The sequence below is a fragment of the Cervus canadensis genome, chromosome 4, assembly GCF_019320065.1.
Source record: "Cervus canadensis isolate Bull #8, Minnesota chromosome 4, ASM1932006v1, whole genome shotgun sequence".
Lineage (NCBI taxonomy): Eukaryota > Metazoa > Chordata > Mammalia > Artiodactyla > Cervidae > Cervus > Cervus canadensis.
In genome coordinates this window covers 87,923,978-87,949,047 of record NC_057389.1, presented here as the reverse complement: position 1 = coordinate 87,949,047, position 25,070 = coordinate 87,923,978, and the positions used below count along the sequence as shown (strand labels likewise).

The window sequence follows — 25,070 nt, the reverse complement described above, 5'->3', positions numbered from 1 at the left end:
AGCAACTTTGGGAAGCCAAGAAGTTCTGAGTAACACTCTCCAGGTTGTTTATTTCAATCAGCTGGAGAAGGCATGACCGTAAATTAACGGTATGCTTCCTTGACAAGTCAGAACACTCCTGGGACAGACCCAGATCTAAGCCGCTAATGATCTGCCCGGCTTGGAAATCACTCGTCAGCCTGTCTCCTCTCCCAAAAGTCGTGGTGGGGGAGCAAGGCCACAGGCACTCAACCGATTCAATTCTCCACAGCCATCCCTTGTCTACTCACCCTACAAATCTCAATTCTCATACCCACAAGCGTCCCCGAGCAGGCGGGCAGCTGGGTGGCTGCAGCCTAGAACCACGCTGTCCTTTCCGAAGGGGAATGATGTAGGTAGAGAGGGTGGGTCGTGTGTGTGTGCTAAGTCGCTTCAGTTGTGTCTGACTCTTTGCAACCCTGTGGACTGTAGCCCACCAGGCTCCTCTGTCCCTGGGATTCTCCAGGCAAGAATACTGGAGTGGGTTGCCATGATCTCCTCCAGGGGATTTTCCCAACCCAGGGATCAAAGCGACATCTCCTGCATCTCCTGCTCTGCAGTCAGATTCTTTACCACTAAGCCATCGTGGAAGGCCAAAGGAGGGTGGGTCGGATGCTTACAAAACAAAATGATTAGGAAAAAGCGTCTTTCTTTTAAACCCTTAGCCTCTGCCGGATCAAAACAGACTGCTTAGGCCAAGTACACTCCTTCCCAATCTTCTGCTGCGGGGAAAGAAAGGGGACACCCTGGAGAGGTCGGCAAGGCCAACCATGAAATATTAATGTCTGCCTTTGTTTACATCCGCTTTTTTTTTTTTTTGGTTTTGCCTTGCAGCATGCGGGATCTTAGTTCCGTGACCAGGGATCATACCTGCACCCCCTGCAGTGGAAGCTCGGAGCCCTAACCACTGGACCACCAGGGAAGTCCCTACATCTACTCTTCTCAATTTTGAGATTGTTTTGGTGGCTGGGGCCAGAAAACTTTCTTATATTCCCTGCTCTTTAAACTTCCTCAAAACAACCCAAGACCCATTTTTAAGACATAGAGTACAACTCTACTTTGTTGTAGGAAAGATGGAAACTTATTCATCCAACAACTGAATGCTTACTGAACACCCACTGTGGGCAGGAACTGTCCAAGATGCTGGGGGTACACACGGCAACCAAGACAGATGTCGTGCCCACAGTGGGGACCTCGCATCCTACTGTGGGTGCGCCCAACCTATGGCCCACGGGTTAAATCCAACCCATCTCCTGTTTCTGTATGGCCCACAAGCCCCAAATGGTTTTAAGGGTTTTTAATGGTTGGGTGGGTGGCAGGATCAACAGAAGAAAGATAGTTCATCATATGTGAAATGTATGTGAAATTCACATTTCCGTGACCACAAATAAAGTTTTATTGGAACAAAGCCGCAATCACTGGTTTCTGTACTTTGTATTACAAGGGCAGACAGGAGCGGTCAGAACGGAGACTGTCCAGCCTACAAGCTGAAAATCATTACTCTCTAACCCTTTACAGGAAAAGCTTAGGCCCTAGTGGATGAGACAGACAATAAATATGTAAACAGACTGATACACATCTCTGGTAGTGCTGAATACAAAGAAGGAAAGGCAGGATAGAGAGACAGGTGGACAAAAGGGTGAACTTGGGCAGCGGGGTCAGGGATGGCCTCTCATGACTGAGTCCTGAATGACCAGAAGCCAGCTGGGTAGAGACCTGAGCGAACAGCATCCTGGCAGAGGGAACACCAAGTGCAAAGGCCCTGAGGCAGGAAGAGAAGGTAGTCAAGGTGGTTTCTACTGAAAGGAGCAGGCATGGGGGCTGGGTGGGAAGTGGAGGGCCCCTTTTTCCAAGGACAAGAAGAAGCCCTTGGAGGGTCCTGAGTGAAGAAAGATGGTTTTTCAAGTTTCTAAAAGCCCTTCGAGGGAGCTGGAGTGGGAACTGACAGACTAGTTGGGACGCCTTGTCCAGCCCATGAGACGCTCCCCTAACACATCAAAGCCAGGAGTAAACTCAAAACCAAACCCTCCAACCACACGGTTGATTCACGGACCCCTCGGGCCATGAGGCGGCACGGAGCTTTGTGAGTAAGTATGGCAGTTCAGGTCATCAGGCAGAAGGCACCTGCAGCACCACAGCACCACCCTCAGGAAGAGAGAGGACAGGAGTGACTCACCTCAGAGCCGACCTGAAGAAAACGGTCAAAGCCAACAGACAGGTAGGGGTCACCAGCTCTAAAGCTGCCCCCCCACACACACTTCCAGATCCCACGAGAGGGTGGAAGCCTGGGTGGGGGCCCTGTGGGGGTCAGGAGACTCCCACTTCACACTTGGCCGGCCCCCCGTGGGTGCATCTGCAGGGAAGCTCCTCTCCTCCAGGGGGCGAGCCGGCAGTGTGGGCGGGACACACTTTGCAAACAGGAGCGCCTCCTTTTGGGGAAGGGGGCAGGGAAGAAACGGACAAAGGGACTCAGAACTTGAGGTTGATCAGGGTCGAGGTGAAATATTTTATATATATCAAGCTGTGAGAGGGGGTCACTTGGGGAGCAACTGCGCCCCCTAGAGGGCACTGGCCCACGTCTGGGGACATCTGCAGTTGTCACAAGCGGGAGGGAGTACTCCTCGTATCACCAGAATGGGGGCCAGGGATGCTGCTCAATACCCCAGTGTCCGGGACAGCACCCCTTCCACCAGAGAACCCAGCCCTGAGCGTGGGCAGGGCAGAGCAGAGAGGGACCTAAGGGCAGTGAGAAAGCAGCGCTGGACTCAGAGCAGCCTGGTGCCCTGAGAAGCCCTCCCTGACTCTCACCCCCTTTGATCCCTGGCATGGGCTCTTATTATACCCGTTTTATAGATGAGGAAAGCCAGGCCCAGAGTCATGAAGGGACCTGCCCCAGAGGAGGGCGCTGAACCCAGGTCTTTTAGACTCTGGGCAATGGAGATCAGGGCAGGAATCCAGAACACAAAAGAGAACACAAGTCAGGAGGGAGTCCAGGGTCAAGCCCTCTGCTGGGTCAGAGCTCTGGTGCTAAGGCCCTGCTGAGCCTGGGAGCAGGTCTCTGGAACGCAGCCAGGAACCCCGGGGGGGGGGGGGGGGATGCAAGGGGTGGGGGTACCTCACAGTCCTGCAGTCTGCCCACAGTTTGTTTTCCACCCCACCCACCATCCCTGACCAGGAGGTTTGGGAAGGCTGGGTGACCACAAGGTCTCACAACTCTGAACCTGCCACCCCACACACACTTCCAGATCCCCAGAAGAGAGTCACCTAGAAATGGTCGTTCAACCATATCTCAGTCCTCACCCCTCTCACCCTGTCCTGCCCACTCCCTGAGTGGGTGGGTGGGGGGGCAGTATGCCCACACCTCCGCATATTCTCCCGCCAGACCCAGCACCCCCTGAAGTTAGGGACCCAAGCAACCTGCCCCAGAGCTCAAAACACAACGTGCCCAGGCCAGGTGAGTGTCAGATGGAACCAAGGAACAGATGGGTTCCCTGGAGCTGAGGTTCTGATGGGCCAGGAAGAGGCGGGGCACAGGAGGGCAGGGGCAAAAAAATGCATAGGAGGCGGGGAAATTCGAGGTCAAGTACAGCAGAGAGGCCAGCGTGGGAGAGAGGGGCATGGCGGGCCCCCAGCATCACCCCAGAGGGACTGGGGACTAGTCTCCACCAGGAGACAGAAAAGTACAACAAAGGCAGGGCGGGGTCCGGAATGACCGATTAGCCTGTACCTTTAAGCTCTTAACACCTACTTAGCAGCCCACTCCCCAGAGAGGCAAGAATTAGAAGAGGTGAGAAAACCAATTTTTAGTAAGACCTGTATACCTATCATTTCAGTAGCTACACGCACACTCGCTCGCGCACACACGCACACGCAGCGCGTGACACAGTATCTGCTTGAATCGCTGCAAAACCTGGGAGCATTTCTCCAACTGCACCTCCGCTCCCCTCGGGGTGACCTCCCCTCAGTGACCTCCCCCCGGGGCGGGGCAGTCTGACCGTGGAGGTGCCCCCTGCACCAGAGAGGAGCGCCAACGTTTGCCAAGCGTCCAATCAGAGACACGGAAAGAGGGCCGGCGAGTTTCAGAACCCCTCCCCTCAGATCATCGCAAGTTGACTCCAGACTCTTACACTCCATCCTTTCGGGGTTCCAAAGAGCAAACTGCGGGACGAAAAGAGGCTGCCCGCTGCTTCTGCAAGAGTGGTGAGGAAAGGCTGACCCGGGAGTTGACAAATCCTCCCGATGCCTCATAAGGAAGCTATTATTTCAGAATTAGGGGAGCCATCAGCTCTTGCAAGGCAGCGAGCAAAGCCCAGAGGACTCATGTAATGAGCCCCTCTTAGGGCTTTCCTCCAGCCTGGGGACATTTGGAGAAATGGCTGCGGAGGGATGGGGAGAGTAACCTCCAACCCTAAGACAGTACTGGCACCCAGTGGGACCTGAAGGAGCCTCTGAATCGATGCCGGGGGCAGAAACACATGAAAAAGGACACACATTACGTATTTACAGGATCGTTCGGCTCCACTTAACAGAACCTTCTCACTAGTTTCATAACTGAGGAAACAGTTCCCAGGTACACCTGAATTATTAAAACAAGAAATCCTCCCCGGACCAAACAGATGGGACACGCCAGGGCGCAGTGCACGTCTCCCCCGCCCCCCGGGGAAGAAAAATCCTTGGTAGAACCTTCCACCTTGGCCCCCGTGGACCTGCACACCATTCTGCCTGGTGTCATCTCGCCCACTGGGTGGAGACCCAGGCCCTGGAAGATCTGGGGCAGGTCCCTTTGGGCAGGAATCCGTCCCCCAGCTCCCACGGGGCGGCAAAGGGAAGCCCAGGGGGTCCCCGTGGGAGCGACTCCAGGATTTACCACTACAGAGAAGGGGGGCTTTGAGATGGCGATCGGGCAGAGATGGGTAGGCCCTGGGGTAACGCGTCTGGAAACTGTTCTGTGCATAGCAAGTGGATACATTTTTTTAAATGAGAAATCCAGACTGCATGCTTATTTTAGGGGAGGCTCAGGGAAATGGGGTGCGAGTTTGGAAGCCGCGATGGCACGCCGGATTGACTCGGGCAGTATGGTGAGATGCAGTGATGGACATTTCGGGGGACACCACTGGGAAGCGCCCCGTTTACCCCACCGGTTCCCAAAGGGCCGGAAATGCAGGCGTGTTGATCCCAGGGACTGGGATCTCTCTATCTTTATTATTATTTTTTTAATTATTAGGATTCTTGTGAATAATGGAAGAGGAGGGGCCCGCCAAGCAGGGCCAGCCGGGCCGGGCCACCCACGCTGTCATCTTTTGTGCGGGGCCGGCGGGGACGCCCCGGCCCAGCCCCCGCACGCCCCCGACCCAGGGAGGGCGCCCCCGCCTCCCGCCCCTGGCCCCGCCATTGTCCAGCCGCACCGCCCCCGCCCGAGGCCGGGCGGGCGCCCAGGGCCGGACGGTTAACGCCCCCAACCGCCTCGCGGGCCCGGACAAAGCGCGGCGGCCGCGGCCCGAGCAGGCCGCACCCGAGGCCTGGGCCTCGAGTCCCGGGCGCCCGCCCGCTCGCCCGCCCGCAGCCCCGGGCGCAGCGCGGGGGCGGCGGCGGCGTTGGGGCCCGCGCTCGGACGCTGCGGCCGCCTCCCCGCGGGCTCACCTGAGGCGGCGCGCGCGGCTCGGTCCGGAGAAGCGGCGCGCGCTCCCCCGCCCTCGGCGTCGCACCCCCAGGCCCTACTCGGGCCGGGCCCCGCTCGGTCGCTGGCGGCCGAGCCCTCCGCGAGCGCCCCGGGCGGGGCTTATAAGGCCGCGCGCCAGCTCCGCCCCGGCTACCATTGGCCCCCGAGCCCACGCCCGCGCGCCTATTGGCTGTCGCTGACAGCTCCGCCCCTCCCCTCCACCGGGCCCATCAACACTGCACGGCCCGCCCCCCGCGCGCCTCGATTGGGCGGGCGCAGCCACCGGCCTCGCCTCACCATTGGCCGGCCGTTAGGGACACGCCGGCGCCTACCCACGTGCCCGGTGACCGGCTCGGTTCTCATTGCAGGCTGCGCACGCCAGCTAAGAGGCTGAGACCAACCCGACGGCGCTAGGCCTCGGATTGACAAGGGTGCCTCAGGGACCGCCCAACGACCGCAAGGGGGCAAGAGAATATTGGCTTATGGGATCAGCCCCAGGCGCGGACTGGCAGGGGCGGGTGCCAATCACGGCCCGAATCCCGCCCCGGTTATCAGGCTGCTGCTGAGTACGTGAGACTCAGCACAGCATCAGCACCGCGCCTGAGAGCTTCGGAGAGGGGGTTCGAGACCCAGAGCCGGAAACTGGGCTCAGCGTTTTCCAATTCGCCCAGTCAGGAGGTAGCAAAGATAACTCCAACTGAACTCATTTTGCAAAGGAGGAGCACTGAGAACGGGAGAAGTAAAAGTCAAACAGCAAGCGCCTCTGCCTCCATTTCTCCTTTCTCCCCCACCACCCAAAAATTCCAAGTTCATTTCTGTCACAATCCACAAAACTTTGCAAAGGCTTTCGGATAAAGCTAGGTGACCTTCCGCGAGATCCCTAAAACGTAAGAGAGGCGAGGAGTTTGGTGCCTCCTGACTTAAGTTCAAAGCTCAGCTGGGCCCACAAGCCTCACGGTGGTCGGCCCCCAGCGAAGTAACCTCGTTGGGCCTCGTTTCCCCTGTGAAATAGATCTAAGAGTGATAGAATCCCTCACCGTGTGCCCCTCTCCTGGAAAGTTTAAGTCAGGTGACAGGAGGCAAGTAAATCGTTTGATGTGACTTAGCAAAGTGAACATGTAATTAAGGTTTGCAGGATCATCATCATGATGGTTATTTAATTGCATGCCAGCCAGTAGCTGACCACGCCCCTTTTTAGCTGGCAGAGTATAAATCGGACAACTGGACGCTTACTAATAACGTGGCTAGGGCATTTACGCTCTATTTCTGAAGGTCCTGGACTCTGAAAAAGGCTGCAGAGTTTGGAAAGGATGCTGCTGCATTTCTGTACTCATTTGTTTCCAGTGTTGTGCTCTAAATATACGACTGTAGATTAGATAAATAACTAATTTTGGAATACTTTTAACTATGTAGCCATTAAAAAGGGCTAGATTTATATGTAGGCATCAAGGAATGACTCCCCCCTACACCCCTGTGGACAGCCGCAGGATGGTGCAGAACTTAATACCTTATGGAAAGGAACGCAGGGCCACTCATGGCTGTGTGGTTTCTAAGAGCCACCTGCCTGTGGCCCCGCGCAGAAAAAGGCCATCCCCAAACTGAGAAAAGTAAATCTTCCGGAGAGGAGGGATCCAGGTTGGTTAAAAAAGGGTAGCTGGTGAGGAGGTTAACCTGCTCTAGGGTGTTTTGTAGCCTCATGGGGGCTATATTCAAATATTCCCTTGTGCAGTTAAAATTTAACTTAAAAAACAGGAAATAGTAACTGCTCCCAAGGAACTCCCTAACCTGTGGGAAAGACAGAAATATAACCTGGTAGCCTTAATAGGGCCTCAAACATGCAGTCCTAGAGGGATTCTCCCCCCCCCACCTGAAATCTTTTTTTTTTTTTTTCTACTTAGTTTTTTACCCCATATGACAGTGAATTCCAGGTGTTTGGATGTCACGACTCTGATTTTTTTATATCGGGGTACCTAAATAGGTTGTCAGCTTTCCAATTTTGCTTAGGGGGACTTAAATTTTTTCTCAAGTTCCTTTTTTAAAAACAATTCTAGTGTAGTTGACTTACAATACTGTTAGTTTTTGCTGTACAGCAAAGGGATTCAGTTTTTATATATATTTATCCCTTCCTCCACCACCTTTCCTCTTTGGTAACCATAAATTTGTTTTCTAAATCTGAGTCTATTTCTGTTTTGTAAATAACTTCATTTGTATTGTATTTTAGATTTCACATGTAAGTGATATCATGTTGTTTGCCTTTGTCTGGCTTACTTCGTATGAGAATCTCTAGGTCCATCCATGTTGCTGCAAATAGCGTGATTTGGTTCTTTTTTATGACTAAGTAATATTCCATTATGATCTTCCCAGATGGTTCAGTGGTAAACAATCTGCCTGCCAATGCAGGAGACTCAGGTTTGATCCCTGGGTTGGGAAGATCTCCTGGAGAAGGGAATCGCTCGCTACCCACTGTAGTACTCTTAACTGGAGAATCCCATGGACAGAGGATCCTGGCGGGGTACAGTCTATGGGGCCACAAAAGAGTTGGACACGACTGAGTGACTAAACAACAATATCCCATTGTATGTGTGTAGCACGTCTTCTTTATCCATTCCTCTGTTGATGGACATTTAGGTTGCTTCCATGCCCAGGCTATTGTAAATAGTGCTTCTGTGAATACTGGGGTGCACATATCTTTTCAAATTAGAGTTTTCTGCAGATGTATGTGTAGGAGTGAGACTGCTGGATCATATGGCAACTCTATTTTTAGGTTTTTAAGGAACCTCCATACTGTTCTCCATAGTGGCTGCACCAATTCACAAATTTACATTCCATCAACATCGTAGGAGGCTTCTTAAGGGAACTTTTTAAAATGCCATCTATGTGTCAAAAAAAAAACACAATTGTAGGATCCACACAGGAAGTATATTTGAGAGTTCACCATACAGTCTTTTCAACTTTTCTACATTTGAAAGTTTTCATAACAAAATGTAAGAAAAAGAAAAAAACTATAATCACTGTCCTTTAAGTAAAAGTGTTCTATGCCAAGGAAGAAGGACACAGTCTGACAATTTTCAAATGGATAAGTTAACTTGGCAACAACTCATGAATCATATTCAAGTCTTTGCAGACAAGTGCGGATCCCACCAAAGGCTGGGTCTGGGAATCACTGGTATGTGTCCCTAAGAAAGACCAGGAGGCTCTCCAAGTACCGGCCTTCAGATGACCCAAGGCCAGTTCCTTTCTCACTGTTTTCCACCTTCCTCTGCTTTCCCCAAACTCCCCTCCAGCTTCTGCTTATGGGCTTGTTTGATACATAATAGAGATGGATGGAAAAATAGATCCTCTATTTTTTTTTTTTTTTTTTTGGTCGCACCACAGGGCTTGCAAAATCTTAGCTCCCTGACCAGGGATTGAACCTGGGCCCTCTGCACTGGGAGTTTGCAGTCTTTTTTTTTTTTTTTTTTTTTAAGATTTATTTACTTTTGGTTTTGCTGGATCTGCAATACTGCACGTGGACTTTCTAGTTGCAGCAAGCAGGGGGCTACTCTCTAGCTGTGGCTGGAGGGCTCTAGAGTACAGGCTCAGTAGTTGTGGTGTACAGGCTTAGTTGCTCTGAGACATGTGGGATCTTCCTGGACCAGGCAATCAAGGTCCCCTGCATTGGCAGGCAAATTCCTTACCTCTGAACCATCAGTTCTGAAGCCTGAGTTCAGAGTCTTAGCCACTGAACCATCAGGGGTGTCCCTAGATCCTCCTACGTCTTTAAAATATAAATTTTTAGAAATACATTTGGTGGCAGGGTTGAGGTGGGGGGCGGCCCTCCCTGGTGGTGTAGTGGCTGACTCCGGACTCCCAATGCAGGAAGCCTGGGTTAGATCCCTGGTCAGGGAACTAGAGACTCCGTATGCCACAACTAAGACCTGGTGCAGCCAAATAAATAAAAATAAACATTAAAAGAATAATAAATTTAAAAATAAAAAGCTTAAAAAAAAAAAAAAAAAGAAATACATTTGAGGGGTAGACCCCTGGCAGTCCAGTGGTTAGGATTCAGCCCTTTCATTGCCCAGGTTCAATCTCTGGTTGGGAAACTAAGATCTTGCAAGCCACATAGTGTGGCCAAAATTTTTAAAAATAAAAAAATTTTTTAATGTTTAATTTTTAATGAAAAATACATTTGGGGTTGAAATTCTAACATTCCATTTCACACCAAGCATGTATCACTAGACACACATATAGGATACGTCTTTTATGAGCAGATATGCAAATAATGCAAACACCAGACCACACACGGCTCATGTGGTTGTTGAGGTGCTGGATAAAGTGGCTACCCCATCAACAGGCACAAGAAAGTACAGACACTACTGTCCTAATGTTACTCTTTAAATTTGTATATAAAACAAAAACATAGAGAAACATCAATAAACAAGTATGTACCCTGGCTTTGCCATGTCCTTGGATAAGTCACTTAACCTGTCTATGCCTCAGATGTTCTGAGGTTGAATGTTGCCATGCCAACACACATGTACAAATGAAGTCTAAAAATATTAACCCTCTGGGGGGCAAGATCATATACTTTGGCTTTTTCTTCATCTTCAATTTACAAATGTTCTAAAGGATTATTGTTGTTCAGTCACTTAGTCATGTCTGACTCTTTGTGACCCCATGGACTGCAGGTTTCCACGTCCTTCACCATCTCCAGTTTGCTTAAACTCATGTCCATTGAGTCGGTGATGCCATCCAACCATCTCATCCTCCATTGGCCCCTTCTCCTCCTGCCTTCAATCTTTCCCAGCACCAGGGTCTTTTCCAATGAGTCAACTCTTCACATCAGGTGGCCCAAGTATTAGAGTTTCGACATCAGTACTTCCAATTAATATTCAGGGTTGATTTCAAGATGGACTGGTTTGATCTCCCTGCAGTCCAAGGGACTCTCAAGAGTCTTCTCCAACACCACAGCTCAAAGGCATCAATTCTTTGGCGCTCAGCCTTTTTCAAGGGTTATTAATTTTATAGCAAGGAGTGGAGGGAGAAAAGAAAGATTTACATTAAAAAAAGAAAAAAGCAACCACGTAAGTTTTAAAAGGTGGTCCAACCTCAAACTGGAATATTACTCAGACATGAAGAGTGAAGCCCTGACACTTGCTACAGTGTGGATGGGCCTTGAGAACACGATGCTCAGTGAGATGCCAGACACAAAAAACTGTCTTATGAATTTAATTACATGAACTATCAAGAACAGGCAAATTGGCAGACAAAAAGTGGGTTGATGGGGAAAAAAAAAAAAAAAAAGTGGGTTGATGGTTGCCAGGGGCTGGGGGAGGGGTGGGAAGTGACTGCTAATAGGGACTGGGTATCTTTGAGGGAAATGAAATTCTGGAACTAGATAGAGATGATTACACAACTGTGCAAATATACTAAAACCCACTGTATACTTTAAGTGGGTGTTATGTCATGGGCAATATATCTCAATAAAACTGCTATAAAATTAGAACTACCAAGTCAACCAGGAACTCAATACACCTAATATTGGAATTATTTTCTGCATAGCAGTTCACACACACTTTGCCGGGGTTTGCTCATTTTTTAGACATTTTTAAATAATATTTTGTATAATATTTATTTGGCTACCTTGGGTCTTAGTTGCAGCACATGGGATCCAGCTCCCTTGCACTGGAAGCACAAAATCTTAGCCACTGGTTGACCAGCGAAGTCCATGGGGTTTGCTCACTTCTAACGACAGCTTCCTTAACTTCTGAGAAACAAAAAATATTCTACAATCTTGACAACGTACCTCAGTGTGTCCTGCTCCCATGTGTGGCCCCCCTGCAGACACCTAAGCCCACTTGGGGACATTATTTCTTGGCTCCTCACAAGACGGCCTCTTTTTTATTTCATGTTCACACTTTGACTTGAGATATAACTCACATACGGCACAATTCAAAGGATTTTAATGCATTCACAGGTATTGCAATCATCACCAAATTTAGGACATTTTTATCACCTGCAAAAGAACTCTGCACCCTTTAACTCCCCACCTCCTCCATCCCTCACCAGGTCCTGTCATCACTACATGAATCTGCCTTCTGTCTCTATGCATCCCTGTTTGGCATTTCATATGAATGAGAAAATATATCTTTTGTAACTAGATCACCTGGAGAAGGACACGGCAACTGACTCCAGTATTCTTGCCTGGAGACGTCCCTGGACAGAAGAGCCTGGGGGACTGTAGTCCATAGGGTCACAGAGAGTTGGACACTGCTGAGCACCACTAGCACTACTTTTACTTAGCATGATGTTTTCAAGGACACACTTGAAGGTCCCGAAGAGGCAGAGCTTATTTCTTACATCCACCCACAGCGTTATAGAACCATCAGTACAAGGTGCCAGTGGTAGGTTGGCATCTATAGAACTCGCCACTGTTAACGTCCCTGGAACTGTTCAACTTGCCTCATTGTTGGGGAATTCCCTGGTGGTCCAGTGGTTAGGATTCCATCCTTCTATTGCAGGGGGCATGGATTCAATCCCTGGTGGGGGAACTAAGATTCTGCAAGCCAAGCCACGAAGGCACAGCCAAAAACAGGAGAAAACCTGCAAAATGTGCCTCATCCTTGGACTCTTGACTCCCACTGGAAACAGCATTTCAGTTCATCTGTCTCCATACCCCATGTGCACCCTAGGCCTGCAGAGGGTCCCGCAGGGTAAAGCAGTTCCCTAGATGATGGTCCAGGCTGCTGACACCCACTTAAGGCAGGGCCAGTCTCCTCGTGGGGGTTCCATGACAGCCTCTGTTTCTTCAAGTGTAAATGGGGACAGTGCCATCCCCCTTAGTGACACTAAGTGACCTCTGGTTCCAAGCTGGAAGGCCCAGTTTGGCCCCTCTGGACCACTACCCATCACTTGGATCTTCTGGGCCTCAGTTTTCTCACCTGCAAAGTGGAAATGATGCTACTTGTCTAGTATCCTGGGTATTTCTAGATAGAGAAAACATGTTACAAGTTACAGAAGTGCCTAGTAGACTACAGGGCAATTTGCAAACAAAAAAACACAACCAACGCATCTGTAAAAGGCATTTATTCTGAGAATCTAAAACCTGGACAGAGAATATTGAACTTTGTAAAAAAAAAAAAAAAAAAGCCTACACAGGATTTCGGTGTTTATTCCTAATACATTAAACCACCTAATAATGAAGTAAAAAAGAGAAACTTTTAAAACAGTATTGCTCCAGTTTGTCTGCAGTTATGTGACTTAAAAATATCCCTGTTCTGTTGAGGTATAAGCTGCAAACTTTGGTAAAGTTAGAAACATTAACGAATCATTCCCCAAATACAAAACTTCCCCCTGACAAAAAAAACAAAAAAAACCAAACCCTACAGTTATTAGCTTCCTTGGTACATATACAGTAACTACAAAAAAAAAAAAAAATTTCATTTGGAAAAGGTGTTTATTCATTTTAAAAGGTTTCCCTCTTGTAATTCCCAATTGGTGAGTTGCAAATTCAATTTTGAGGATCCACAAAACCCTGATCGTCCCACCCGCTCACCTGGGATCCCCAGGGAGGCACGGAGGACCCCAGTTTGAGAATCCGGTTGGCATTGTCAATAATTCAGTGCTGAGAAAGAGCCCCGGGTTGAAAAGGAGGGAGGGACCAAAGGCACTTGAATGTGGCCCCGGGCGTGGCTTCCGTGGCATCAGGTCGGGACGGCGCTGGGCCCCACGGAGGGGAGGGTCCGGTGGAGGTAGCTTCGGTGTGGCCCCAGGTTTCTGCTCGGGTAGCCGGTGGCTTGTGTGCGGTGGGGACGCGGAGGCAGCCCGGTGGGGGATGGCTTGAAGGTAAGCGTTTCAACTGGCCCCAGTGGGACTTCTCCGCTTTTCCTTGGAACAGTTTCCTGCTGGTGATGCGGGGCCAACACCTGGGTGTGGTGACACCCAGGACCACAGCCTCGCTGGGTCTTAGGCGATGGAACTTCACCTCTGGGGGCCCGACCCACCAAACTTGAAAAGATTGTTCTAGGCAGCCCGGTGCCTTCTTGCGAGTCGGTGGCAGGGATGGCTGAGAACTCAACCCTGGGAATTTAAGCAGCCTTCACACCAACTCGTTTCTAATCCCATCCTCAGAAGAAAAACCAGTTTTTGAAAAACTTTCTTGTTTTGGGTTGGGTTTTTTTTGCTGATAAAATTGCAGGCTTTTTGTTAAAAACCAAAATAAAAACACTGAGAAGTCCAACTTTGTTCCTTCCTTTGAGGCATAATACAAATTCCTGAAAAATTCATAGATTAAAAAAAAAAACGGGAAGACGAGGCAGTTTTAGGGAGCGGAGGAAAAAACTACATGTTTAAGTTAAGCCCACTAAAAACGAAATGGGGGCCACAGACCCCTCTGATAACGTTTTTTAAAAAAAAAAAAAAATACTTGGCGAGAAGTGCTTGAGGATCACCGCCCGCTGCCATAGCCGGGGAAGAGCTGGCTGAGGACGGCCTGCAGCGGCTGGTTCACGGTCATGGCGTAGCTCCGGCCCAGGTCATAGCGACAGGCCGGGCAGCTGAACACCTGGGCCTTGAAGGACCTGTCCAGGCAGTCCTGCGGGAGAGGGGGCAGGTGAGAGGTGATCCTGGCCACCCAAGGGCCCTGGGGCAGCACCAGGCACCCAGAGGCCCCTCCTGACCCTCAGTCTCATTTTCCAGCTGCTGGCAGCCCATGACCGGCCCGGCTGCCCCAGGCTCATCAAAGACACCAAGGTTGGAACTTCCCAGTGGTCCAGTGGTCAGGACTCTGCACTCTCACTGCCAAGGGCCCACGTTCGATCTCTGGTCAGGGAGTTAAGATCCTACAAGGTGATCGCTCAGTGTGGCCGAAAAAAAAAAAAAAGAGACTCCCAGGTCATCCTGGCTGCCAGGCTCCTGCACCTGGAGGTCACACCACCTGGCAGGTCTACCCTGGCTCTCTCATCACATCAGAATGGCCCCACCTCACCACACCCTGTCTGCTTTCAAAACAGCACCTTTCTCCTTTTGGAACTGTCTGATAGACTGATGTGCTTGTGTGTTAACGGAGCAGACGCTCCCCACAATTAGGGGCTGTGTTTCCCTGAGATCCCCACACCAAGCATAGGACCCAGCATAGAGCAGAGGCTCAATAAAGATGTGTCGGTGAGAAGACAGGAGGAAAGGGAGGGAAGGATGGAGTTTGGATTCTGAGCCAGACTTCTGGGTTCGAACCCAGTCGTCAACCAAACAACGCGGAGGGTGGTGTGGGGAGGAAGAGTCAAGTGTGGAGACCGAGCTGCAAGCCTGAGGGGACCTGGAGAGCTGACTGCCCCATGAGAGGAACAGGCCGGAGATGATGCCCACAGGGGCATAGACACCTGCACAGGTATGCACACCTGAAGGATGGCACCAGGCGGCTGGGTAAGGGGCAACGCCAAGCAGGAGAAAACCTGCTGCCGCTGGAGGAGGGCAGTGGCTTTTGTATTAAAAAATACAAAAAATACAGTGGCTCCTGTATTTAAAAATCCCTGTGTTCTTTTCCAGTATAAAGTCTATAGCTGATGGCAGACACAAGAGACAGTAACTTTGCGCTCAATGCGCTGACTCAGGTTCAAAATCAGGTGCTGGACTGCTGTGAGCTTCACAGTGGCCAAGAGGTGGAAACACCTAGAGCTCACTCACAAATGATAGATCAACACAACGTGGTCCATCTGCATGCTGCAGTGTGACTCAGCCTTCACACGGAAGGAGATTCTCACCCACGGGACAACACGGGTGAGCCCTGAACCTGACGCTCCAGGACAGAAGCCAGACCCAGAAGGACACACACTGTCTGATGCCACTCACAGACATCCCCTGGAGAAGTCAGATCCACAGAAACAGTATCAGTAGAGAGTGGGGCCAGGGGCTGGGAGTCAGTGTTTAACAGGGACAGAGTTTCAGTTTGAGAAGATGGGAAAGATCTGGTTATGGGGCTTTTTAAAGTCACACAGCCAGAAAGGAGAAGAGTTGGAGGTCAAACCCAGGCAACTGATCCCAAAGATGTGCTCTCTATGCCACTCTGCCAAGCCTCTGAACCCCTTGGGCCCCATGTGGCCTGGGGCACCAGGGGGTATCTTTCCCAGTCTCCATCAGGCCACATAGCACGTGAGTACTGCCCAAGTGCTCCACATTCTCAGGGTCCCTCCCCTGGTCTGACAACTGACCCAATGCCCTGGACGCAGCGCAGCGACCCAGAGTGAGCAGGTGGCAGGGACAGTCCCTTCTGAGCTGCCTGCCTGCACTGCCCATAGGTTCCTACAGACTGACTCTGGCCAGAAGGCACACCAAAGATGCCATACATGCAGCCCAGTACTTCCCAACTCGGGGGACACCCGGGACCAAGTAGGTGGGGCCAGGGATGCTGCTCAGCTCCCAGGACACCCCCATGATAGAGGACAATCCAGCCCCAAAGTGGGGAGACCCTGGTCCAGGACCCATCTCAGCCTCTCCCAATCTCTCTTTCAAAAGCATCAGATTGGAGACTGCTTCCCTCCTAAAACTGACCACTGGCTGAAGGCTCCAGCCCCACTCACTAGCCCTCATCCCCCACAGGCCCTGGCTACTCCCATGAGCCTGCCTGATCCTGCCTACCAGGGATGCTGCCCCGAGGCCCCTCTCAGGGGGCAGGTTAGTGCCACCTCATCCTCCAGGAAGCTTTCCTCCCAGCTCCTCTAGGTGATAAGTGCCTCACACCTCTCCAGCCCTGCCTGAGGCCCACTTAAATCATTTAGTATGACCAGACGGCAGAGCAGGACAACAGCCCATCCTCTCCCACCTCTCCCACCCAGGCAGTAAGATGCTGGAGAAGACCAGTGTGTGACCCCCAGGGAAGGTAGGCACGCACCGGCCTGTTGAGGGCACAGCAGAGGGCCAGTGTGGCTGGAGGCTCAGGGTGGTGGCAGGGCAATGGGCACCTGTGATGAAGGCTGGTGGGGGAGGGGAGAGCAACTGTAACCCAGGCAGCCCGGGAAACAGACCCTGAGGCCCCCGGAAGGGCAAGGGGCAGGAGGTACGAGTGAAGCCAACAAGCACAGGGTGGCGGCGGGGGTTGGAGCCCCCGCGGGCCCGCGGCCACCCCCTCACCTTGCACACGTTGTGCTGGCACACGGTGGTGATCGGGCGGAACACCAGCTCCTGGCAGCAGATGCACTGGAACGTCTCCTCCACTTTGCTCAGGAATTTCTGAAAGCGGAAGAGCAGGTGTGTGAGGCCGGCAAAGGCGCGGCTCCCCAGAATGAAGGAGCACGACAGGTCTCCAGGTGCCCTGCTCGGCCCTCGCCCCGGGTCCTGCCCTGGGAGGACAGGGGTCACTGTGACCCTGTCTGAGGACCAGAAGACAGAGGGCCTGGAGCCGGGCGGAGCGCATGCAGGCTCGAGGCCAAGGCCAGGCTCTGTCAGTGCTCGTTTCGGAGCAGAGCCCAGCCCTGCGACACGCAGCACCACCTGCCCACCGCTCAGACACCCAGGGCCAGCAGGGTGCAAAATGGAGAAACACCTGCTTTCTTGGAGCCTGGGGCCCAGAGGAGAAGACTGAAGACAGGAAGGTGGAAGACAGAAACTCAGCAGTGCTGGGGGACAGCAGGGAGCAAGGAGCGGCTGCCGCGGAAGGACAGGGTGGGGGGTGGACCGAGAGCCCGCCACAGAGAAGCTGATCTGTCAACAGAGACCTGAAGGACTGAACCTCAGCCTCCTGAGACCTCATGTCTGAATCCTGGGACCTGCGGACCTGTCACCCACCACACACAGCAGAGGGGACTTGGCAAGAGGGATTAAGGCTCCTGAGATGGGGATGACCCCGGGTTCCTAGTGTCATCACGGGGTCCTTATAAGAAGAAAGGGGAGGGTCAGAGGCAGAGACAAAAGACGCAGAGCTGCTGGCTTGAGGATGGAGGGAGGGGCCACGAACCAGGGATGAGGCGCCTCTAGGAGCTGGAAGAGTCAGGAGTCGAAACTCCCCAGGAGCCTCCAGAGGGACCAGACTCACCCAGGCCTGGGTTTTACCCCTAAAGGCTTATTTGTTAGGGCAGCCACAGTGATTTCACACAGGAGAGAGGCTGAGCCAGGAAGGCTGGGGGAGAAACGGACTCTGGGCAGAGAAACCCACGAGAGAGAAGGCTGTGAGACAGGATGACAAAGAGGAAGACAATGGAAGCAGAGGACGTCAGCAGTAACAGGCAGCTGGCCCAGGGCTTAGCAGGGTTTGGGTTTGATCCTGACTGTTAGCCAAGGAGAGGTGGTCCCCACCAGGGAAGGACAGAGGACGCCAAGGCCAAGACACTCGCCTGCAGTGACCCATCAATGTCACTCTACCCACTAAGGCAGGAGGATCAAACATAAAAAAAATTGACCTGGTTTGGTGGTTTCTGGGAAATTTGAAGACAGAATGACCCTAGAAACCAGCAATCCCACTTCGAGGTTTATACCCAACAGAACTAAAGGCAGGGTCCTAGAGTCACCTACCCACCCAAGTTTACAGCAGCCCCTTCACAACAGCCAAAGCTGGAAGCAACCCAAGTGTCCAATGAGAGACAATGGGTAAGCAAATTCCATTCATGTGGTGGAACATTACTCGGCTGTAGAAAGGAAGGAGGTTCCAACACGGGTGGACCTTGAGAGCGTGATGCTCAGAGAGAAGCAAGACCCAGAAGGGCACACACTGTCTGATCCCACTCACAGGAGGTCCCTGGAGGAGTCAGATCCACAGACAAGAAGTAGATGGGGCCAGGGGCCGGGGGAGAGGAGGGGAGTCAGTGTTTCACAGGGACAGGTTCAGTTTAGGGAGATGAGACGTCCTGGAGAGGACGGTGGCAATGTTATACCACAATGTGAGTGTGCTCAATGCCACTGAGCTGCGCAGCGCAGAGTGAAGACGGTCAATTTCACACCATCTCCTCCTTACGACAGTGAAAAGGAAACGGCCCCAGCCAGGCAGGAGAGCTCACCGGCCCGTCCTTGAGCGACTTCAGGATCTCGGTCCACAGCTTCATGTTGCTCTTGTCCTCCTTGATGAGGCTGCTCTGCTGGGTGGTGAGGCTGTAGGGCTCCACCTTGGTCTTCTTGGGCGTCCCTTGCGAGGACCCGTCACCTCCTGGGACAGAGCGGGGGGCGGGGTGAGGATGGAGAGTAGAGGCGGCCCCACCCCTGGGCGCGAGGGTGGCCGCAGAGGCACCCACCGGCCGACTTGCTCTTCCGCTTGCCCTTCCTGGGGGATGTGAAGCCCTCCTCCCCGTCCTCCTCCTCCTTGTCCAGGGCTGCCCGCTTGCTGGTCTCCTTCTCCTTTCTGGCCAGGGCCTCCAGGTAGCCCTCTGGGTACTGCGAGTGGGAGAAGACAGGACTGTTACCCCTCCCTGGTCCGGCCCCAGAGACAGACTCTGTTCACTCAGCTGCAACCCAGACGTCTCCACCGACCCGACTCTGGAGCAGTGACTGAGCAGAGACTCGCGGGGGCAAACACACAGACACACAGCCTGTGCCTCAGGGTGGGGGTGGCGGGGGAGGAGGCAGAGTGAGATCCCGCACGTTAGAGGCAGCAAAAAAGACAGTCTTGTGTTGTTGCTTTGTTTAGGCTGTGAACCCACACAGCATGGGGGATCTTAAGTTTCCCAACCATGGACTAAACCCGAGGCCTCAGCAGTGAAAGCCCCAAGTCCTAACCACTGAACTGCTAGGGAATTCCCAAGATAGCCTTTATTAATTTATTTATTCTGCTGCATACCCCGAGGCTTGTGGGATCTTAGTTCCCTGACTAGGGATTAAACTAGGGCCTTCGGCAGTGAGCGCTCAGAATCTTAACCATTGGACCGCCAGGGAACTCCCCCAAGACAGTCTTAATGGTTTTCCATTTCTAAGAGAAGAAGTAGGCAAACTTTTTCCAGCCGGCGGCTAGGCAGTAAGAATTTCAGGCTCTGTGCTGCCAACAGCCCGCCCAACCCCTGTGGGGATGATGGGCATGGCTGGCCCCCAAGATGACCTCATTTACCATAAACCAGGCCCAGGCCTTAGCTCCATGACCCCATTCTGATGGGTCCTGCGTTCCTCCAAGTTCCAGAAGGCTTTATTAGAACCCCATTTCTTTTTTGTTTCAGTTTGGCCTGAGAGGATCTGGGATCTGAGAGGATCCTCTGAGAAGATCTAAGTTCCCTGACCAAGGATTGAACCTGCGCCCCTTGCAGTGGAAGCTCGGAGTCGTAACCACTGGATCGCCAGGAAAGCCCCTAGAACCCCATCTCTAAGGCACCTACAATCACAATTGTTCCATTAACAAACCTTCAAGCTTTCCTAGTAATGTGAACATACTGTGAAGACTTAAGTCCTAAATAAAAATCTTTCTCCCACTAAACAGTTCCTGACCCTCAGCTGTCTGCCTCCTCAGTTCCTCTGCTTCTGAATTCCCTGCGGTATAAACACTGCTTCAAAAGACAACTCTCTGTGGCACCCCCGCCCAGGGGGTAGGCGCTATCAGACTCTCAACAGCAATTAAGATTCCTGAAATAGTCCCACCACGACGTATCAGCTGTAAAGCCGCTCACCGTGAGGAACAGAAAACACCATAATTATAGTGCAAAAAGGCAGTGTTCCCCAGGCACTGGGTGAACTCTTGGAAAAGATTCTGTAGTCATAGAGAAGAGCAATTGGTCCAGGGGCACGATCCACCTTATCTTTACATTTAGACTTCTCTCCATCTCTTATGGGCTCCCAGGTGGTGCTAGTGGTTAAGAACCTGCCTGCCAAAGAAAAGAGAACCCACCTGCCAACACAGAAGACATAAGAGACGTGGGTTCGACTCTGGGTTGTAAGATCCCCTGGAGGAGTGCATGGCAACCCACTCTAGTATTCTTGCCTGGAGAATCCCATGGACAGACAGGAGCCTGTGGGGCTACAGTCCATGGGGCTGCAGAGTCGGACATGACTAAAGTGACTTAGCACACATGCACTGCTTATTAATATTAATCTATTTAGACCAATTGTGTTGGTTTGTCAGCTTTGGGGTTAGGAAGGGGTGAGGGACAGAGAGGAAGAACAGAGATGGGAACTTCCCTGGTGGTCCAGTGGTTAGGACTCTGCTTCTACTTCAGGGTTCCATACCTGGTCAGGAAACGAAGAGATCCCACATGCCACATGGTGTGGTCAAAAAAATAAAGAGAGAGAGAGATGGAAAAGGAGAGGAGAGGAAAGGGTGGAGGGGACTGGCCAAGAGAAGAGATCAGACTCCAGACTGATTTCGGATAAGCGCCTCTAAGACAGCTCTGATAAGGAAGCCCAGCTCTCACCTCTAACCACAAAAGCAAAGCCTTGGGGCTTCTCTACTGGTCCAGGGGTTAAGAATTTGCGTGCCAACGCAGGGGACACCAGTTTAATCCCTGGTCCAGGAAGATCCCATGTGCTGCAGAGCAATAGTCTATGCACGACAGCTATTGAGCCTGTGCTCTAGAGTTTGGGAGCCGCAACTACTGAAGTCCGAACGCCCTAAAGCCCATGCTTTGCAACAAGAGAAGCCACTGCAGTGAGAAGCTCAGGCATCACAGAGAAAAGCAGCCCCCACTTGCTGCAACTAGAGAAAGCCTGAGTACAGCAACGAAGACCCAGCACAGCCAAAAGATAATAAATAAATCTTTAAAAACATTATTTTTTGTTTAAAAGGCAAAGCCACGTGCACACCTGAGCCACCACCCCCTCAACATCCTCTGGCTGAAGGACGAGGCGGGGAAAGCCAGGGAGCTACCACCTGTTCGCAACCTGGAAATCATCCAGGATGAGAGAAACCCTGGAGAGCAAGGCCCTGCCGGCCAGACGCTCCCTGCCCGGGCCCCCGGCTGGCTCTGGTCTGGCCACGACGCACCTGCATGGTCAGCCCCAGCTTCTTGATCCGGTCCTTGCCCTCCTTGGTCCAGGGCCCCGGCTCCACGTCATCTCGACGGAGGAGGAAGCGCCACACCAGGAAGCCAGACTTGCCCTTCTCGGGCCAGTACCTGACAACCTACGGAGGGAGGGGAGCGGGGGTCAGAGGGCATCATGCTAGCATGGGGGCGGGGCGGCGGGTGCAGGCACAGGGGCCTCGCTCACCTTGTAGATGCCGTCGTACCGGTTGCCCTCAATGGGCGCATACTTGCTGTGCTTGCGGCCCTTGACGTTCCGCACCACGCGGACTGGCTTCCCCGACCGCCAGTCCTTGGCCTCGGCCCCTTTGAGGTCGTTGATGGGGGCAAAGCAGTTGAGAGCCAGGGCCCTGTGGGGCAAGGCAGGCCCATGCTCTGGACAGTGTCCCCGAGACAGGGGGCAGATCGCGTCCCAAGCACCCAATCGCATGAACATGTGACCTTCTTTTGAAAGAGGGTGCTTGAGGATGGGGTCAAGTTCGGCAGCGGTCAGAAAGGATTAGGGTGGGCCCTGAATCCAATGACCTTGTAAGGAAAGGGAAACTGAGGGACTTCCCTGGTGGTCCAGTGGTTGGGACTCCGCACTCTCACTGTTCAGGAACTAGATCCCACATGCCGTAACTAAGAGCTCACATGCCTCAAATTAAAAACAGACAATAAAACACGCATTTCCCATGCCACAACTAAAGACCAAGCACAGCCAAACTGGGGAAAAAAAAAATTACAAATGTGGGCCAGGCCAACAGGCCTGTCCCAACGGAGGGCACAGAGGCCTGGGAGCAGGGGGAGCAGAGGTCAGCTCAGCGGCCCTCTTTTTAAACAAAGATATTTAGGCAAAGAGCTTTCTGGAAAGCAAGAAATACCAATTTAGATTTCTACTAACAATGGAATGCTAGCCTATGCCTTGGCCTTTCTCAACACTGGAGAATCTGGGCAGCTTTACAGGATAAATAAATAGGAACTCATCATTGCTTCAACGTGTATTTTTTTGCTCACTAAAGATGAATAAATTTTCATGGTCACTGGGATCTCATTACATTGCAGAATGATTTGCACATCCTTTGCTTTATTCTGTTAGTTTTTCTTGTTGATTTGCAACAGCTCTTTACATAGAAAGGCATAACTGTCAGGCAATGGCACCCTACTCCAGTACTCTTGCCTGGAAAATCCCATGGACGGAGGAGCCTGGTAGGCTGCAGTCCATGAGGTCACCAAGAGTCGGACACGACTGAGCGACTTCACTTTCACTTTTCACTTTCCTTCACTGGAGAAGGAAATGGCAACCCACTCCAGTGTTCTTGCCTGGAGAATCCCAGGGATGGCAGAGCCTAGTGGGCTGCCGTCTATGGGGTCGCACAGAGTCGGACACGACTGAAGCGACTTAGCAGCAGCAGCATCCTGCTAATGGCAGACTTTCCCCCAAGAGTCACCTGCCTTTTCTGCACACTTATGGCTTTTGTGTGATTTATAATATTTAAAGGTCATCAGATCTCTATCTTTTCCTTTGTGCTCTCCATTTATGCTTTACCCAATCCTGTAATTGCGGCTCAGGAAACTCCTTCCCACCTAGTGGTGTTGCAAATAAAGTTTTATTGGAACAGAGCCATGCACACCCTCTTCCGTGGGCTCTGTGGCTGCTTATGTGCTATGAGAGCAGAGCTGAGTGGCTGCCACAGAGACCATGCAGCGTGCAGAGCCAAATATGTTTATTATCTGGCCTTCTGTGGGAAAGTTTGCTTCAACTGTGACTAAATGACTCACAAGTGGACAGAGCAGGGGAGAGATGGAACCTACATACCACATTGTTTTTTGGCCATGATATGCGGCATGTGGGATCTTAGTTCCCCGACCAGGGATGAAACTCGTGTGCACTGCAGTGGGAGCGCAGAGTCTTAACCACTGGACTGATAGAAGATCCCACCACCACAGTCTTAATGGGAATCTAACTTCCTGCACGTAATGGCTCCAAAACAGAACACAGCCCCTCCCCTGTGCAGCCACCCGAGGACGAGGCAGATGTGCGCCTGAGAAACAGTAACACTCTGCTCTGCAAACCTGTTGGTGTTGGTGAGTTTCTGATCACAAGACTGTTCTGCAGTCCGCTTGTTTCCAGAAAGGTCTCGTCCACCGCTACCTGTGTACGTGAACGAGTTCCCATGGTCCTGAAAATGAGACAGAGGGCAGGCTAAACCCTGATCGCACTGGAAAGGAGAGATACCCTCAAAATGAACCCACACATGCCCATGAGGATGCCAACTGTCAAAGAACCAAGGTGTCAGGACCAGCGACCAAACAGGTAACACCAAGTGTGGGTGAGGATGTGGAGAAACTGAAACCCTGTGTGTGGCTGGTGAGGATGGAAGCTGGTATGGCTGCTGTGGAAAACGGTATGGACATTCCTCACAAATTAAAAACAGAGTCACCGCAGGCTAGCAATCCCATTTCTGAGTTTATACCCAAAAGAAGTGAGAACAGGGACATGAAGAGATCTGTGCAGACCCAGGTTCATAGCAGCATTATTCACAGGGGCTAGAATGTGGAGACAACACAGGCATCCACGGATGGATGACTGGATAAATAAAATGTGGTCCAGCCACACACTGGAATATTACCCAGTCTTAAAAAAGGAAGGAGATTCTGATACCCGTTACAGCGTGGATGAACTCTTAAGGACAAGATGCTCAGGGAGATAAGCCAGACACAGAAGGATAAATATATGACTCTATTTATATGTCAGATCCATAGAGACAGAAAGCAGATGGTACAGGTCAGAAGCTGGGGGAAGGGATGGGGACTCAAGTGTTTAGTGGGGACAGAGTCTTGGTTTCAAAAGATGGAAAAGTTTCTGTGGATGGATGGTAGTGACAGTCGCATGACAGTGTGAATATGCTTAATGCCACTGAGCGGTGTACTTAAAAATAGTTACGATGGTTTTCTGTTATGTGTATTTGCCACAGTTACACACAAATGAAACCAGCTCCCCATACTCACCACATCGTCCTCATACCCTCCAGCCAGGACCAAGGAGTAGGCCCCGTGGTTGCTCCGGCCATGGATACCTGCCACGTGAGGTCGATGGACCCCCGACTCGCTGACCTATGAACCCACCGAGAGGTAAGTGGACCAGACATTACAGAAAAGCTCAACCGCCCTCACTCCCGCCTTCAGAGCCAGAGTCTGACCCTTCGACCCAAACACATCATTCCTGTCAAGAGAACCCTCAGTCCCTGAAGGCCAGAGTCTGAGCCATACCAGGGAAGGACCTGGTGAGAACCCCAGCCTAGCCTCCTGCCCCTGGGGCAGCCCTCCCCGGCAGAGGGGCTGCTGGAAGGCCAGTGCCCGCTGACTGAGCCGCAGCGCCCGACATCCGCACGTACCTGGACTCGGAACCTCCACATGGTGCCCACGGGGATGCCCGGGATGGGGCCGAAGTGGTTGGATGGCACGATGGTGCATTCCTTGGTGCGGCCCACGCACGCCATGCCCTGTCCATT

At 52.0% G+C, this 25,070-nt stretch overlaps 2 protein-coding genes across 3 annotated transcripts in view; both read right to left on the bottom strand.

Moving 5' to 3' along the window:
• Positions 1 to 5,789, bottom strand: part of KDM4B (lysine demethylase 4B) — a 116,341-nt gene extending 110,552 nt beyond the window's left edge. For both annotated transcript variants that reach the window (XM_043466280.1, XM_043466281.1), the window contains exon 1: positions 5,659 to 5,789. The gene's annotated coding sequence lies outside the window, so the exon portion shown is untranslated. The remainder of the gene's footprint in view (positions 1 to 5,658) is intronic.
• Positions 5,790 to 12,727: 6,938 nt separating this feature from the next.
• Positions 12,728 to 25,070, bottom strand: part of UHRF1 (ubiquitin like with PHD and ring finger domains 1) — a 32,447-nt gene continuing 20,104 nt past the window's right edge. Inside the window, exons 8-16 of the mRNA XM_043466277.1 lie at positions 24,954 to 25,061; positions 24,568 to 24,672; positions 23,632 to 23,738; positions 21,764 to 21,926; positions 21,540 to 21,677; positions 18,874 to 19,012; positions 18,643 to 18,788; positions 16,784 to 16,882; positions 12,728 to 14,252 (exon numbers count right to left, since the gene is read on the bottom strand). Of these exons, the coding sequence (XP_043322212.1) occupies positions 14,106 to 14,252; positions 16,784 to 16,882; positions 18,643 to 18,788; positions 18,874 to 19,012; positions 21,540 to 21,677; positions 21,764 to 21,926; positions 23,632 to 23,738; positions 24,568 to 24,672; positions 24,954 to 25,061 (1,152 nt within the window). The 3' untranslated portion in view covers positions 12,728 to 14,105. The remainder of the gene's footprint in view (positions 14,253 to 16,783; positions 16,883 to 18,642; positions 18,789 to 18,873; positions 19,013 to 21,539; positions 21,678 to 21,763; positions 21,927 to 23,631; positions 23,739 to 24,567; positions 24,673 to 24,953; positions 25,062 to 25,070) is intronic.